The sequence below is a fragment of the Staurois parvus genome, unplaced genomic scaffold, assembly GCF_062004578.1.
Source record: "Staurois parvus isolate SC_StPar_1 unplaced genomic scaffold, SC_StPar_1.0 ptg000860l, whole genome shotgun sequence".
NCBI lineage: Eukaryota > Metazoa > Chordata > Amphibia > Anura > Ranidae > Staurois > Staurois parvus.
Genome location: NW_028318656.1, coordinates 790,259 through 807,401, shown reverse-complemented (window position 1 = coordinate 807,401; position 17,143 = coordinate 790,259). Strand labels below are relative to the sequence as shown.

Sequence of the window (17,143 nt, the reverse complement as noted above, 5' to 3'; positions counted from 1 at the left end):
CCCTGAGTAACAATTCTGTGTCCCTCAGTAACGATTCTGTGTCCCTCAGTAACAATTCTGTGTCCCTGAGTAACAATTCTGTGTCCCTGAGTAACGATTCTGTGTCCCTCAGTAACGATTCTGTGTCCCTCAGTAACAATTCTGCGTCCCTGAGTAACAATTCTGTGTCCCTGAGTAACAATTCTGTGTCCCTGAGTAACAATTCTGTGTCTGTCCCTGAGTAACAATTCTGTGTCCCTGAGTAACGATTCTGTGTCCCTGTGTAGCGATTCTGTGTTCCTCAGTAACAATTCTGTGTCCCTGAGTAACAATTCTGCGTCCCTGTGTAACGATTCTGTGTCCCTCAGTAACAATTCTGTGTCCCTGAGTAACAATTCTGTGTCCCTGAGTAACAATTCTGTGTCTGTCCCTGAGTAACAATTCTGTGTCTCTGAGTAACAATTCTGTGTCCCTGAGTAACAATTCTGTGTCCCTGTGTAACGATTCTGTGTCCCTCAGTAACAATTCTGTGTCCCTGAGTAACAATTCTGTGTCCCTGAGTAACAATTATGTGTCTGTCCCTGAGTAACAATTCTGTGTCCCTGAGTAATGATTCTGTGTCCCTGAGTAACAATTCTGTGTCCCTGAGTAACGATTCTGTGTCCCTCAGTAACAATTCTGTGTCCCTGAGTAACAATTCTGTGTCTGTCCCTGAGTAACGATTCTGTGTCCCTGAGTAACAATTCTGTGTCCCTGAGTAACGATTCTTTGTCCCTAAGTAACCATTCTGTGTCCCTGAGTAACGATTCTGTGGCCCTAAAGTCTCTGTGGCCCTAACTCTGTCCCTTCATACAGACAGGTCTGTCTCTCTTGAATGACCGGAGGCTAATGGAGAATTCTAAGATGGCCGCGATTTATAGCTCCACCATTACACAGTGCTGGCTGGCTGGCTGCTGATTGGCTAATGCGATCACATGTCATGAATGAATGCATTATGGGTCAGCGCGCCTTGTCTGCGCGCCTTCCCAGAGATCCCCGCTCCGTCGCCACACATGTCGCCGCCATTTTTGGGAAAATTCGATTCGCGCATCCGAAGTTGGCTAATCTTCGGATTCGTCGCGAACCGAATATTTCCCAAACTTCGAAACGAATTCCACTTCGCCATCCGCTCATCTCTAGTGTCTACCATCCTGGTATAAACCAAAAAATTCACCCAGAGAATAGCCTAGCATTCTCTCAACCAATGACGCATCCCCAACCCTATTTATCTGCTGGAATATAGTTACAAGGGAGTAGCTTCCCAACTACGGCACCACCTGCCTGGAGTTTGCATGTTCTCCCTGTGCCTGCGTGGGTTTCCTCCGGGTACTCCGGTTTCCTCCCACACCCCAAAGACATGCTGTTAGGTTAATTGGATCCTGTCTAAATTGGCCCTTGTATATGTGCAAATAATTAAGGTGCAGCGCTAAGAGTAGGAGTAGTATCCTGCAAATATCAACAGGGAAAGAGAACAGAGATTAAGAAATATACTATGTGCAAATTAGTTATCAAGGGCACATTGGGTAATATAAAATTATTGGTAAAAAAATCAATATAGTGTCCAAATCACAAGAAATGTGAGTATAGAAATCTTGCAGGGTCCCGTCTATCGGTGAAGATAAGTGATCCAAAGGTGAAGGTAAATAAATAAGTGGAATGCGCACTCACTAGAAGTGCGCTTAAAATACGCATGAAAAGAAGTTTCCTCTATCAACAGATACATCAAGGTCATCTGCGTTCTGGTCAGGCTGCACTCCCAAACATCCTTTGGTCATCCGTTATGACAGGGCTCCAGGGTTCATCAGACAATCGCACACATCCGGGATCCCCTTTTAGAATAGGCACAGCAGATTCAGGATGGCCACCTGCGGTGGCTTGATGTCCAAATGCTGTAGCCCACATGATGCGTTTCGTGCTAAGCACGTATTCATAGGGTGCAGGGCTTACTAGTATATGTATGCATGAATGTAAGTTAGGGACCTTAGATTGTACGCCCCTTGAGGGTTAGGGTCTGATGTGAACAATATATATATGTAAAGCGCTGTGTAAATTGATGGCGCTATATAAGTACCTGAAATAATAATAAATAATAGCAGAAAGTGTGCACTCCCCTTCTAAACCTTACCAGGCCATGTGCCTTTAAAAATGGAGACCCTACAGATACTGCTCATGCAACCTCAATGAGTAAGGGGTGCATAGTACCCCTGGTCACATATTGACAAAAACAAATTGTATAAACATGACACCTTTGACAAAGTATTTTCCTAAAAAATATAAAATATATGATGGGCATGTCCATATTTGGTTAATGATATCACCTGGGATGCCCCACCCCTTTTCTACATTCTGCAACTTTCTCGGGAAACTTCATTTGCCACAAATCTGTCAAGAAAAGATGTACTGGTGTGTTTTGCTGAGTGTCATTCAGATTGAAGAATATATACAGTATATCTACATCATTGGACAATGGGACTCTTCATATATTGAGGGTATGTTGCCTGGTATGGTTCAGGAGTTGGAAGCTGCATGCTCAGTATCCCCCCCCCTCCACTTTCCTGGCCAGCCAGGCTGCATGCTTAAATAATTGTCTAGTGTAGACTTGGAGAGGACCCCACACTTTCTTCTTTCTTATTTTGTGGGATTCCCTTTTTGCAAAGTCCAAGCGCTTCATTTACAAAGAATTCATATAGCCATTTACTCAGTATATGCACATTCTGGGTGAACAAAGCAGAAAATGAATGTAAATAGGCTGTTCAAATTTAAAATCATCTATTAAAAATGGAATTATACCGCATTTGGCTACTAGACGGATTTTAGGGATCTCTTGTATTAATTATCCTTCTAGTGGCCAAATGGGATATTTTCCATTTTAAATCAATGATATTTCCCCATACAAAAGCAGATTTATTTGACAATTTTGGTGTTTCATGAATCATTGCCGGCATTAACTTAGAATATTGTTTTCTAGCAAAAGCTGTGGTCTGTTATCAAACTAAATACATAAACATTATTGTAAATATGCCAATATGAAAATGTATAATCATTGCTCACCTGTGGGTACCTGTAGATTCCGGTCACACTGGCCATGGAAGCCGATGAGGAAGATAGCTTGTGCCCAACAAATCCAGCCAGCTTGCCCTGTTCATAACAGTTGTAATTTGGAACCATCTGCTCAATGCCCGAAATAATACTGAAAGTACTACGCAAGGCTTTTAGCTGTGAAGTGCAGGAATCATAGATGGAGTAACCCAGAGTTATGTTTGGTAAGATGTCTATCCTTTGGTTTATTTCCTCTATGGCAAACATGAACGCCAGCATGTGCTGGATATACTGTGATACAGGGCTGCAAAAGACAATTATTTACTGTATACAAGGTATAGAAAACAAACAATGCTCCCTGAACCACCTTTTGTTTTAATAATTGGATTCATCATTTCTGATTACAATAAATTAGTTATGACAATGTATCAGGCAGATTAAGCATGCATGTAAGCAGGTACTACTAAGGGCTTAACAGCTTTCTTCAGTTGTGTTCTTGTTTAAGGCCGTTTAGGTCCACTGTGGTATAAGGTAACTGGTTGCAACATGTGTCCTGGGTAGGTCTGCTGGGCTGGCAGATTTTACAAGGAAGGGTTCCGTTCAGGCTTCCCAGGCTTTTTCCGAGATTGCCACCCCCTGCAGGTTAACCCATATAAATATGGGCTTACTAGTTTCCAGTTGTGGCTGTGGGAAGAAAATAAGCTCTTGGACACACTGAAAAGATGTATGCTGTCGGTTTACTACTTTGTGGGATCCCATCTGGAGTCCAAGGGATATGGACTTACAGTGGGGCAAAAAAGTATTTAATCAGCCACCAATTGTGCAAGTTCTCCCACTTAAAAAGATGAGAGAGGCCTGTATTTGGCATCATAGGTAGACCTCAACTATGAGAGACAAAATGAGAAAAAAAATCCAGACAATCACATTGGCTGATTTGGAAAGAATTTATTTGCAAATTATGGTGGAAAATAAGTATTTGGTCAATATGAAAAGTTCATGTCAATACTTTGTTATATATCCTTTGTTGGCAATGACAGAGGTCAAACGTTTCCTGTAAGTCTTCACAAGGTTGGCACACACTGATGCTGGTATGTTGGCCCATTCCTCCATGCAGATCTCCTCTAGAGCAGTGATGTTTTGGGGCTGTTGCTGGGCAACACAGACTTTCAACTCCCTCCAAAGGTTTTCTATGGGGTTGAGATCTGATGACTGGCTAGGCCAATCCAGGACCTTGAAATGCTTCTTACGAAGCCACTCCTTCGTTGCCCGGGCGGTATGTTTGGGATCATTCTCATGTTGGAAGACCCAGCCACGTTTCATCTTCAATGCCCTTGCTGCTGGAAGGAGGTTTGCACTCAAAATCTCACGATACATGGCCCCATTCATTCTGTCCTGTACATGGATCAGTCGTCCTGGTCCCTTTGTGGAGAAACAGCCCCAAAGCATGATTTTGCTATCCCCATGCTTCACAGTAGGTATGGTGTTCTTTGGATGCAACTAAGCATTTTCTCTCCTCCAAACATGACGAGTTGTGTTTCTACCAAAAAGTTCTATTTCGGTTTCATCTGACCATATGACATTCTCCCAATCCTCTTCTGGATCATCCAAATGCTCTCTAGCAAACTTCAGACGGGCCCGGACATGTACTGGCTTAAGCAGGGGGACACGTCTGGCACTGCAGGATCTGAGTGCCTGGCGGCGTAGTGTGTTACTGATGGTAGCCTTTGTTACGTTGGTCCCAGCTCTCTGCAGGTCATTCACTAGGTCCCCCCGTGTGGTCCTGGGACTTTTTCTCACTGTTCTTGTGATCATTTTGACCCCACAGTGAGAGATCTTGCGTGGAGCCCCAGATCGAGGGAGATTATCAGTGATCTTGTATGTCTTCCATTTTCTAATTATTGCTCCCACAGTTGATTTGTTCACACCAAGCTGCTTGCCTATTTCAGATTCAGTCTTCCCAGAATGGTGCAGGTCTACAATTTTGTTTCTGGTGTCCTTCGACAGCACTTTGGTCTTCACCATAGTGGAGTTTGGAGTGTGACTGTTTGAGGTTGTAGACAGGTGTCTTTTATACTGATAACAAGTTCAAACAGGTGCCATTGATACAGCTAATGAGTGCAGGACAGAGGAGCCTCTTAAAGAAGAAGGTACAGGTCTGTGAGAGCCAGAAATCTTGCTTGTTTGTAGGTGAGCAAATACTTATTTTCCACCATAATTTGCAAATAAATTCTTTCCAAATCAGCCAATGTGATTGTCTGGATTTGTTTTCTCATTTTGTCTCTCATAGTTGAGGTCTACCTATGATGCCAATTACAGGCCTCTCTCATCTTTGTAAGTGGGAGAACTTGCACAATTGGTGGCTGACTAAATACTTTTTTGCCCCACTGTATGTTTACAGCTGCTGAACTTTGTATGGCTACTCAATGCCTTGCTATGGATTACGTTCATAAACTTGCTGTCTGCCTATGGTATGACAACTTTATGGGGCACTAGAAAGCTTTTTACAAGAAAATGTTTAGAAGATGTCTGTGAGAACTGTCTGTGTGTTACCTGCAGCAACCTCAGTAAAAGATCTGTCAGTGTTCTTCCAATGTGCCTGGTCTGAAGTTGCTAAAGAGAACAAGCCAAGGTCAGGGCAGATAGTAAACAAGAGGAGTTAGGAGCAAGCCGGGTCAAGATCAGAGGTCAGACACTGGAATCAAGATAAACACACACAGAAGCTGCAGACCAAACAGCAATTAGCCAGTGCAGTAGCTCTGTTTAACCTCCCTGGTGGTATGATTATTTCAGATTTTTGGTGCTGAAAGCGGTACCATTATTTTGCATGGAAATGTTTAGTTTTTTTATTGTAGGCTGTAATTTTTAGGAATAACTCACTGAAATCTGTCCGAACAAGAGTCTAGTAAACATCCCGGGTATGATAAAACTTGAAACACGAAATCATAAATTATAATTTAATAAATAATCATAAAAAATAATAATATAATAATAATACATTTAATTCAATAATATAATCAAACCAAAAACACTGAAATTTGAAATATAGCACCAAGTTCGCACATCACTGAGCAAAGTCGCAAAATTGTTTTCAAAATTGCATTTCTCCACGAATCATTATCACTCAATTCTGCAAGTGGTTCTGATTTACTATCGCTGTTCTCTAGCTGGTCTAAAACCGCTTTTGACCTAAAGGGACACTTTTTGGACGCCATGGACTTTTCTAAGTTTCCAGGCAGAAAGAACAGTCAAAATGCAGGCAGGGCGCAGGACAAAGCACTCGGGACAAAATGTATGTGAAATAGTTTGAAACAGCAATGTTTTACTATGTAAAATTTGTTTTGAAAAAAATGACATTCTTTTAAAATTTTCAAATTTCCCGCCGCCGCCGGCGTCCGACGTCACAGGAACCGAAACACAGAAGCCGGATGCCGGCATCAGTTGGAGGAGATGGCTGGGGACGCTGCAGGGGACACATCGCGGGAGCGAAGGACAAGGTAAGTGCTGGAGGGACTCCCTATGCAGCGCCGCATGGTAAGCCCAAGTGTAGCTCAGGGTTACCGCTTTTGGTACAGAAATTTTACCCCGAGCTACACTCAGGAATACTGCCAGGGAGGTTAAATAGGCTGTTTGGCGCCGGCCTTGGTAACAGACGCACACCTCTATGTGCAAGTGCGCATGTGCATGCAAGTGCTCGAGCCTATGCTCATTCTTGTGCACATCTGCAAGTCTGCATTTTTATGCACCAAGAAACTTTGCACTATGAGCAAGCCTTTCCTTACAATAGTCTAGGCAAAATATTCCTGCAACATCATAGTGATACGTTTTCTTGCATGAAACGTGGAGAGAAAACCAACACATAGGCTGGATGACTCTCAACAAAAGGAAGTTGCATAAGAAAAATAACCATATCATAAAGAGTGTTGATTGGTCTGGAAACATAGCCAATGGTTTAAACCATCTAAGAAACAAAATTGGGGGGGGGGCAGTTGGCCCTCCATAAGAACCCCATTCAAAAGGACTGATTCTTAAGTTTTGGAGGACTTAAGAGATCCCAAAAATAAAAGATTGGATAGAAAGTGTGGAATTTATATATAGGAGTGAGGAACTTTATTTCTGTGGAGAAGAAAAAATAGATACATTCAGGAAAAAATGGGAAATGTGGGGAGAATTTAAAACCACACAGAGGTCTGCAGAATCAATTGAGTAGAAGGGAAAAAAAGGAAATGTAGGAATAAGAAGTTAGGGGAAAAAAAAAAAAAAAATGTATATAACGCAAGAATATATATCTGATTAAGAAGAAATTAGTAATGGTGAAAACTACTAGAAGGGAAAGAGTGAAATGGGATGGGAGGGTATTGTGGGAAAATGTAATAAAGGCTTGATTATGGGATATCAATGTATGTATGTTTATACTGGTTTTGTATTTAACCTCCCTAGCAGTATTCCCGAGTGTAGCTCGGGGTAAAATGTCAGTGCCAAAAGCGGTAACCCCGAGCTACACTCGGGCTTACCATGCGGCGCTGCATAGGGAGTCCCTGCAGAGCTTACCTTGTCCTTCGTTCCCGCGATGTGTCCCCTGAAGCATCCCCGGCCATCTCCTCCGGCCGATGCCGGCATCTGGCTTCTGTGTTCCGGTCCCTGTGACGTCGGGACGTACGGGTGCCGCGTAAATTTGAAAATTTAAAAAAATTTCATTTTTTTCAAAACACATTTTTCATAGTAAAACATTGCTGTTTCAACCCATTTCACATACATATTGTCCCTAGTGCTTTGTCCTGTGCCCTGCCTGCGTTTTGTCTGTTCTTTCTGCCTGGAAACTGAGAAATGTCCATGGCGTCCAAAAAGTGTCCCTTTAGGTCAAAAGCGGTTTTAGACCAGCTAGAGAACAGCGATAGTAAATCAGAACCACTTACAGAATTGAGTGATGATTCGTGGGGGAAATTCGTCATCAGACACTGAAAACGATTTTGCTACTTTGCTCAGCGATGTGCGAACTTGGTGCTATATTTCACATTTCAGTGTTTTCGGTTTGATTATATTATTGAATTAAATGTATTATTATTATATTATTATTTTTTATGATTATTTATTAAATTATAATTTATGATTTCGTGTTTCAAATTTTATCCTACCCGGGATGTTTACTAGACTCTTGTTCGGACAGATTTCAGTGAGTTATTCCTAAAAATTACAGCCTACAATAAAAAAAACTACTTATTTTCATGCAAAATAATGGTACCGCTTTCAGCACCAAAAATCTGAAATAATCATACCGCTAGGGAGGTTAATAAAAATACAAATAAAAAAAATGAAAAAAAATAGACTGTCGATTTGGGACACCGTGAGATTAGAGAGTGTTAGTCCATCCAGGCAAGATTGAGCAGTGATCTGTTCCAGTAGTATGATAGGCCTTTAACACACTTGTGATTTTCTGCAGATAATGAGTTATTTTGCCTGCTCTGTCCTTAAGAGTCATAATGTGGTTTGGTTTAGAAGGGCCTTTTGTGAGCCTGGCAAGCAGTTTACCGGGCTTGTTGCCAGATTTAAGGTTGAATATAATTTTTATTCAGATTTTGCATATAGAAAAACGGTAGACCAATAGACCAATTTAAAACAATATTTGGAAGACCCCGCAAACAGAAAAAAGGGTGTGGGGAAGGCACGTAACAGGTCAGAGTAGAACAGATGAGAGAATGTTACAAATCATAACAATGGGAACAATCTGAGGTATGTGAATACCGTAACATGGGTCATATTGAATCCCAGTATAAGCATCATGTTAAGCTATCCACTTAGCTTGGTTCCATACAAGAGGAGACGATATACAGAGTCCAGCTACCTAACCCACTAGGTGGGAGACTGGTGAGTAACAGGACAATTTTATGTCATACTATTGCCAACCTCAGCCTACATTAAGAAATAAAAATCAAAGATGAATAGGAAAAGGAAAAAAAAAAGAAAAAGTTAAAAAAGTATAAAAAAAAGGAAAGAAAAGGGAGTATCTGGAGAATCTTTAGGATTACAGCCAGCAATCATGGCTATTGCAGTTATGAAGAGGGCTAATAAGGATTATCCCCAATTCATGCATCACGTGTTTGCTGTTTAAACAAAGAAGAAGATGAGTATACTATCAAAACCTTCCAAAGAGCAAAACAAGTATGAGCTTTCATTGTCCTGAGCTAGTAGTTCTTCCATTCTCATTGTATCATTCATAACAGGCACCCAGTGTAGGAGGGATAGATTGGATGATTTCCATGGGGAAGGTATCAGCTGTCTACAAAAGGACATAAAGTGGAGCAGGCTTATTTTTTTTGTTGACGTATCAGGGGTGAACTGACCATTTGGAAACTCGGGCACTTCCCGAGGGCCCGGGGTCAGAAGGGGGCCCCATGAGATGCCCCTGGTACCTTTTTCATAGCATTTTTTGAGTTTGGGCAAGGATACAGGGGCCCCATGATCCCCTATTGCCCGGGGGCCCCATGAGTTGTCAGTCTGCCCCCGTGACGTATAGACCCTGGTAAAATTGATGACAGAGCAATTTCTGGGAAAGGAGAGAGTTACTCACCATAGATATCATTATAGACTTCAAATATTTTCTTCCATTGCGGTTTGATCATACAGCAGTCCCACCACCCTTTAGGCTTGGTAGGATTTTTAAGGGGAACCCTACCCTCCCCCCAAAATGTGGGAAATAAGCGTGGGGTTCCCCCTAAATTCCTACCAGACCATTGATTTGAGCACAGGCCTGACAGGGCAGGAAAGGGAGGGGGCGATCGATACTTACCAGGCCACATGTCTTCAGCATGGGAACGTTGTGTTTCCATGCCAATGGGAACAGTGTCTCCATGCAGATGGGGACAAGGACCTCTTCTCCACAACCCTGGCCCAGTGGTTGTGGGGGTCTATGAGCAGAGGGGCTCATTAGCATCAGGGTACCTCTTCAAAAAAGGGGTCACCCTGATGCTGCCCCCCCTTGTGAATGAGTAAGGGGTACTTGTACCCCTACCCATTCACTAAAGGGTTAAATTCAATAAAAAACAAAGAAACCAGTCTTTTAGAAATTCCCTTAATTGAACAAAAAGTCCTTTAATTAAAAAAAAAGCCCAAAAAAATGGTTCAGGCGATGTAATCCATCATCAATCACTGCATCCAGCATTGTCACAAATAGGCATGGCTAATTGTGACATCACTGCCGACCTCACCAATAGCTCCACCCAATTGTTTACATTTGACCCGCAACTGCCAGATCTGTCATATTGCGGCGAGTGCTCAGCGGGTACGGAAGGGTAGGCGGGCATCATTTTTTTTTTTAATTTCAGCAAGACGGCATCGTCGGGACAATGCTTAGTGCTGTGATTGACGATGGACGATGGAACCAATTTTTTTTTTTGTTGGCTTTTCATTAATTAATAGACTTGTCAAAAACTGTTGTTTTGTTTCTCATCAGTTAAAGGAATTTACTTTTTCTAAATGTAACCCTTTAGTGAATGGATACAAGCACCCCTTACCTATTCACAAGGGGGGCAGCTTCAGGGTGCCCCCTTATTATTATTATTACACAGTATTTATATAGTGCTAAAGCCTTATTTAACCACTAGCCGACCGTGCATAGCCGAAAGACGGCTTCACCGCGGCCGGCCAGTTCTGAGTGGACGTCATATGACGTCCTCCCAGAACGCGCTCTCCTGCGCGCCCCAGGGGGCGCGCACCCGGCGATCTCCGTGATCGCTGTGTCCTACGGACACAGCTGATCACGGGATGTGGTGAAAGGCCGATCCCACCGGCCTTTTACCACGTGATCAGCGGTGTCCAATGACACGCTGATCACAGGAAAATGCAAGTGCCGGTTCTCGGCTGCACTTTCCTCACGCTGTCAGATCGTGAGGAAAGTACTGCCGAGAACCGGCAGTTGTCAGAGCGGGGATCGGCACCGATCATCAGGGCACTGATGATCAGTGCCCTGATGATCGGTGCCCAGCAGTGACCCCCGCAAGTTCCGATAAGCAGTGCGCCCACTAGCCCCGCCCACCCATTCCCAGCAGTGCCCCCACCTGTGCCCAGCAGTGCCCCCACCTGTGCCACTCTGCAGTGCCACCTACCTGTGCCCAGAAGTGCCACCTACATGTGCCCAGCAGTGCCACCCACCTGTGCCCACCCACCTGTGCCCACCAGTGCCACCCACCTGTGCCCACCAGTGCCACCCACCTGTGCCCACCCACCAGTGCTGTCCACCAGTGCCACCCACCAGTGCCACCCACCAGTGCTGCCAGTCAGTGCCACCAGTCAGTGCCCAGGGGTTGTGCCAGTCAGTGCCGCCAGTCAGTGCCCAGAAGTGATGCCAGTCAGTGCCGCCTATCAGTACCCATCATCAGTGTCACCTATCAGTGCCGCCTATCAGTGCTGCATATCAGTGCCGCCTATCCGTGACCCCTAATTAGTGCTGTCTATCAGTGCCGCCTATCCGTGCCACCTCATTAGTACTGCCTATCAGTGCCCTTTAGTGCTGCCTATCAGTGCCCATCAGTGCCGCCTATCAGTGCCCATCAGTGCCGCCTCATCAACGCAAATCAGTGAAGGAGAAAAAATACCTGTTTGAAAAATTTTATAAAAGAAACAAATAAACTTTTTTTTTTTTTCAAATTTTTTGCACTTTTTTTAATTTATAGCGCAAAAAGTAAAGCGCCCAGTGGCGATTAAATACCACCAAAAGAAAGCTCTATTTGTGAGAAAAAAATGATCAAAATTTCATATGGGTACAATGTTGCATGACCGCGCAATTGTCAATCAAAGTGCGGCAGCGCTGAAAGCTGAAAATTGGCCTGGTAAAGAAGGGGGTATAAGTGCCTGGTAGGCAAGTGGTTAAAGGGGTACCATGATGCTAATGAGTCCCCCTGCTCACAGATCCCCACAACCACCGGGCCAGGCTTGTGGGGAAGAGGCCCTTGTCCCAATTGGCATGGGGACACTGTCCCCATGTTGAAGGCATGTGGCCTGGTAAGCCACGGGGAGGGGGGGCGCTTGATCACCCCCCCCCTTTCCTGACCTGCCAGGCCTGTGCTTGGATCAAGGGTCTGTTAGAAATTTAGGGTTGACCCCACACTTCCTCCCCCCATTTTCAGAACACCACGCACTTATTAAAAAAATATTACTGTGGGGTCTCTACTAACTTTCCCACCAGACCTAAAGGGCCTGGTATGGATTGGGGGGGACCCACACTGTTTCTTTTTTTAATGTATTTTTTGTTTTATTTTGTTTTTTTGGGGGGTTCGGGGAGAGTATCCTCCCCTGTCTTATATAGTGAAGGGGTGGGGACTGTGCACTTTGTCAGCGCAGTGCTTTGTGGGGTGTTTGGCGGGCAGTGGTGCCTTCACACTGTAACCCTTTATAGTTATTCTTGATAAATGCAGGATTGGACCTTGCTCTAAGAATTCAAATTCTATGCACCTGTCACAGAGGTGCAGAAAAATTGGGCCTTGGGTGTTGGTGGTGCCTGGACACTGTAACCCCTTACAGTTACTCTTGTTGAGTGCAGGAATGGGCCTTGCTGTAAATAATTGTTAATAATTGTGAAAAATATGAAAAAAAAATCTAAAAATTTAATTACATGCACCTGTCACATGAGGATGGGTGTTGGTGGTGCCATGAACACTGTCCCATTCACAATTACTCTTCATGAGTGAAGGAATGGGCCCTACTGTTAAAAATTTTTAAAACATTAGAAAACAATGTAATAATTTAAAATTTGATGCACCTGTCAAATTGCACCAGGTGCAGAAAAATTGGGCTGCTGTTGATCCAAGACTGATTCATTTTGATAAATGTCAGCTGGTCAATAGAGTCTATGGACAGATACACTCTTTTATCTATCACAAAACCTCCAGCAGCACTGAATGTCTATTCGGAAAGCACACTGGATGCAGGACAGGCCAGTAGCTTGATTGCATATTGAACAAGTTCTGGCCAGTGATCCATCCTCAAGACCCAGTAAATCCTCAGTTGGAAAGGTCCCCTAGATAAATATGATACATATGCTGCCGATGGGTGTTTAAACCTAACAGCCCTGGGCACTGAGGAATAAAGAATTGTTTAAAGGCATCAGTCATCTGGCCGCCTTCTTCACCGCTCTTTTTTTGACTGAACGAAGGCTCAGACACCAGGAAATGCTAACCTCCCATTGTCTGGAAAGGGGTTACACAAATTTTTCTTCAAGGTGTCCTCAAGATGTTTCATCCTCTGCTCCCTCTGTGAAGGTAGAATGACCTCTGTAACTTTACCCTTTTAATGTGGATCAAGAAGGCTGGCCAACCAGTAATGATCCCTCTCCTTGATACCTGAATCTTCGGATCCTATTGCAGGCTTTTCAGAATCAGGGAGCCCATGCAGCAAAAGTTTGAGGAGGCAAGAGATTCTGAGTCCTCTGGGTCACTGAGGATGACACTGTCAGGAACTACCTCCTCCCAGCCGCATACTACTCTTGGTGTTTCTAGGGACTGAAAACAATCCCTTGAAGACTGCCGTATGTTATCTTCTACTTCTATGCTGCCACAGTCCTCCTCCTCCTCCTCCTCCTCATTGGTGTGCCTCCTTCTCACTTTCCTCCTCTGTTCTCTCAGGCACCCAAGTACAGTTAGTGACGTCATCATCTCCTCCCTACTTATCACTGGAGCCATCTTGGCAGTGTGCTGCGGCTGGGGGAACATGACAGCCAGTTTGTTTTTCCTCATTGGCACCCCCTCATTCTAGGCTCATATTACTCCTTTCCTCCTGGGAACCAAGTCTATCCCCAGCTGTTCCAGATGTGCAGAGTGAGATCACCAGTCTATCCCCAGCTGTTCCAGATGTGCAGAGTGAGATCGCCAGTCTATCCCTCGCTGTTCCAGAGACACAGAGCGGGATCACCAATCTATCCCCAGCTATTCCAGAGACGCAGAGCGGGATCACCAGTCTATCCCCAGCTGTTCCAGAGACACAGAGCGGGATCACCAATCTATCCCCAGCTATTCCAGAGACGCAGAGCGGGATCACCAGTCTATCCCCAGCTGTTCCTGAGAAACAGAGCGGGATCACCAGTCTATCCCCAGCTGTTCCTGAGACACAGAGCGGGATCACCAGTCTATCCCCAGCTGTTTCAGGGATGCAAAGCGGGATCACCAGTCTATCCCCAGCTGTTCCTGAGACACAGAGCGGGATCACCAGTCTATCCCCAGCTGTTTCAGGGATGCACAGCGGGATCACCAGTCTATCCCCAGCTGTTTCAGGGATGCAGAGCGGGATCACCAGTCTATCCCCAGCTGTTCCAGAGACACAGAGCGGGATCACCAGTCTATCCCTAGCTGTTCCTGAGACACAGAGCGGGATCACCAGTCTATCCCCAGCTGTTTCAGGGATGCAGAGCGGGATCACCAGTCTATCCCCAGCTGTTCCTGAGACACAGAGTGGGATCACCAGTCTATCCCCAGCTGTTCCTGAGACACAGAGTGGGATCACCAGTCTATCCCCAGCTGTTCCTGAGACACAGAGCGGGATCACCAGTCTATCCCCAGCTGTTTCAGGGATGCAGAGCGGGATCACCAGTCTATCCCCAGCTGTTCCTGAGACACAGAGCGGGATCACCAGTCTATCCCCAGCTGTTCCTGAGACACAGAGCGGGATCACCAGTCTATCCCCAGCTGTTTCAGGGATGCACAGCGGGATCACCAGTCTATCCCCAGCTGTTCCAGAGACACAGAGCGGGATCACCAGTCTATCCCTAGCTGTTCCTGAGACACAGAGCGGGATCACCAGTCTATCCCCAGCTGTTTCAGGGATGCAGAGCGGGATCACCAGTCTATCCCCAGCTGTTTCAGGGATGCAGAGCGGGATCACCAGTCTATCCCCAGCTGTTCCTGAGACACAGAGTGGGATCACCAGTCTATCCCCAGCTGTTCCTGAGACACAGAGTGGGATCACCAGTCTATCCCCAGCTGTTCCTGAGACACAGAGCGGGATCACCAGTCTATCCCCAGCTGTTTCAGGGATGCAGAGCGGGATCACCAGTCTATCCCCAGCTGTTTCAGGGATGCAGAGCGGGATCACCAGTCTATCCCCAGCTGTTCCTGAGACACAGAGCGGGATCACCAGTCTATCCCCAGCTGTTTCAGGGATGCACAGCGGGATCACCAGTCTATCCCCAGCTGTTTCAGGGATGCAGAGCGGGATCACCAGTCTATCCCCAGCTGTTCCAGAGACACAGAGCGGGATCACCAGTCTATCCCTAGCTGTTCCTGAGACACAGAGCGGGATCACCAGTCTATCCCCAGCTGTTTCAGGGATGCAGAGCGGGATCACCAGTCTATCCCCAGCTGTTCCTGAGACACAGAGTGGGATCACCAGTCTATCCCCAGCTGTTCCTGAGACACAGAGTGGGATCACCTGTCTATCCCCAGCTGTTCCTGAGACACAGAGCGGGATCACCAGTCTATCCCCAGCTGTTTCAGGGATGCAGAGCGGGATCACCAGTCTATCCCCAGCTGTTCCTGAGACACAGAGCGGGATCACCAGTCTATCCCCAGCTGTTCCTGAGACACAGAGCGGGATCACCAGTCTATCCCCAGCTGTTTCAGGGATGCACAGCGGGATCACCAGTCTATCCCCAGCTGTTCCAGAGACACAGAGCGGGATCACCAGTCTATCCCTAGCTGTTCCTGAGACACAGAGCGGGATCACCAGTCTATCCCCAGCTGTTTCAGGGATGCAGAGCGGGATCACCAGTCTATCCCCAGCTGTTTCAGGGATGCAGAGCGGGATCACCAGTCTATCCCCAGCTGTTCCTGAGACACAGAGTGGGATCACCAGTCTATCCCCAGCTGTTCCTGAGACACAGAGTGGGATCACCAGTCTATCCCCAGCTGTTCCTGAGACACAGAGCGGGATCACCAGTCTATCCCCAGCTGTTTCAGGGATGCACAGCGGGATCACCAGTCTATCCCCAGCTGTTTCAGGGATGCAGAGCGGGATCACCAGTCTATCCCCAGCTGTTCCTGAGACACAGAGCGGGATCACCAGTCTATCCCCAGCTGTTTCAGGGATGCACAGCGGGATCACCAGTCTATCCCCAGCTGTTCCAGAGACACAGAGCGGGATCACCAGTCTATCCCTAGCTGTTCCTGAGACACAGAGCGGGATCACCAGTCTATCCCCAGCTGTTTCAGGGATGCAGAGTGGGATCACCAGTCTATCCCCAGCTGTTCCTGAGACACAGAGCGGGATCACCAGTCTATCCCCAGCTGTTTCAGGGATGCAGAGCGGGATCACCAGTCTATCCCCAGCTGTTTCAGGGATGCAGAGCGGGATCACCAGTCTATCCCCAGCTGTTCCTGAGACACAGAGCGGGATCACCAGTCTATCCCCAGCTGTTCCTGAGAAACAGAGCGGGATCACCAGTCTATCCCCAGCTGTTCCTGAGACACAAAGCGGGATCACCAGTCTATCCCCAGCTGTTCCTGAGACGCAGAGCGGGATCACCAGTCTATCCCCAGCTGTTCCTGAGACGCAGAGCGGGATCACCAGTCTATCCCCAGCTGTTCCTGAGACGCAGAGCGGGATCACCAGTCTATCCCCAGCTGTTCCTGAGATGCAGAGCGGGATCACCAGTCTATCCCCAGCTGTTCCAGAGACACAGAGCGGGATCACCAGTCTATCCCCAGCTGTTCCTGAGACGCAGAGCGGGATCACCAGTCTATCCCCAGCTGTTCCTGAGACACAGAGCGGGATCACCAGTCTATCCCCAGCTGTTCCTGAGACACAGAGCGGGATCACCAGTCTATCCCCAGCTGTTCCAGAGACACAGAGCGGGATCACCAGTCTATCCCCAACTATTCCAGAGACACAGAGCGGGATCACCAGTCTATCCCCAGCTATTCCAGAGACGCAGAGCGGGATCACCAGTCTATCCCCAGCTGTTCCAGAGACACAGAGCGGGATCACCAGTCTATGCCCAGCTGTTCCTGAGACACAGAGCGGGATCACCAGTCTATCCCCAGCTATTCCAGAGACACAGAGCGGGATCACCAGTCTATCCCCAGCTGTTCCAGAGACACAGAGCGGG

General features: G+C 46.3%; 1 protein-coding gene across 1 annotated transcript in view; it reads right to left on the bottom strand.

Moving 5' to 3' along the window:
* The window catches only part of LOC149443280 (vomeronasal type-2 receptor 26-like), a 109,366-nt gene extending 99,462 nt beyond the window's left edge, over window positions 1–9,904 (bottom strand). The window contains exons 1-2 of the mRNA XM_089655680.1: window positions 9,842–9,904; window positions 3,070–3,348 (exon numbers count right to left, since the gene is read on the bottom strand). Coding sequence (XP_089511806.1) covers window positions 3,070–3,348; window positions 9,842–9,904 — 342 coding nt within the window. The remainder of the gene's footprint in view (window positions 1–3,069; window positions 3,349–9,841) is intronic.
* Window positions 9,905–17,143: the final 7,239 nt, after the last annotated feature.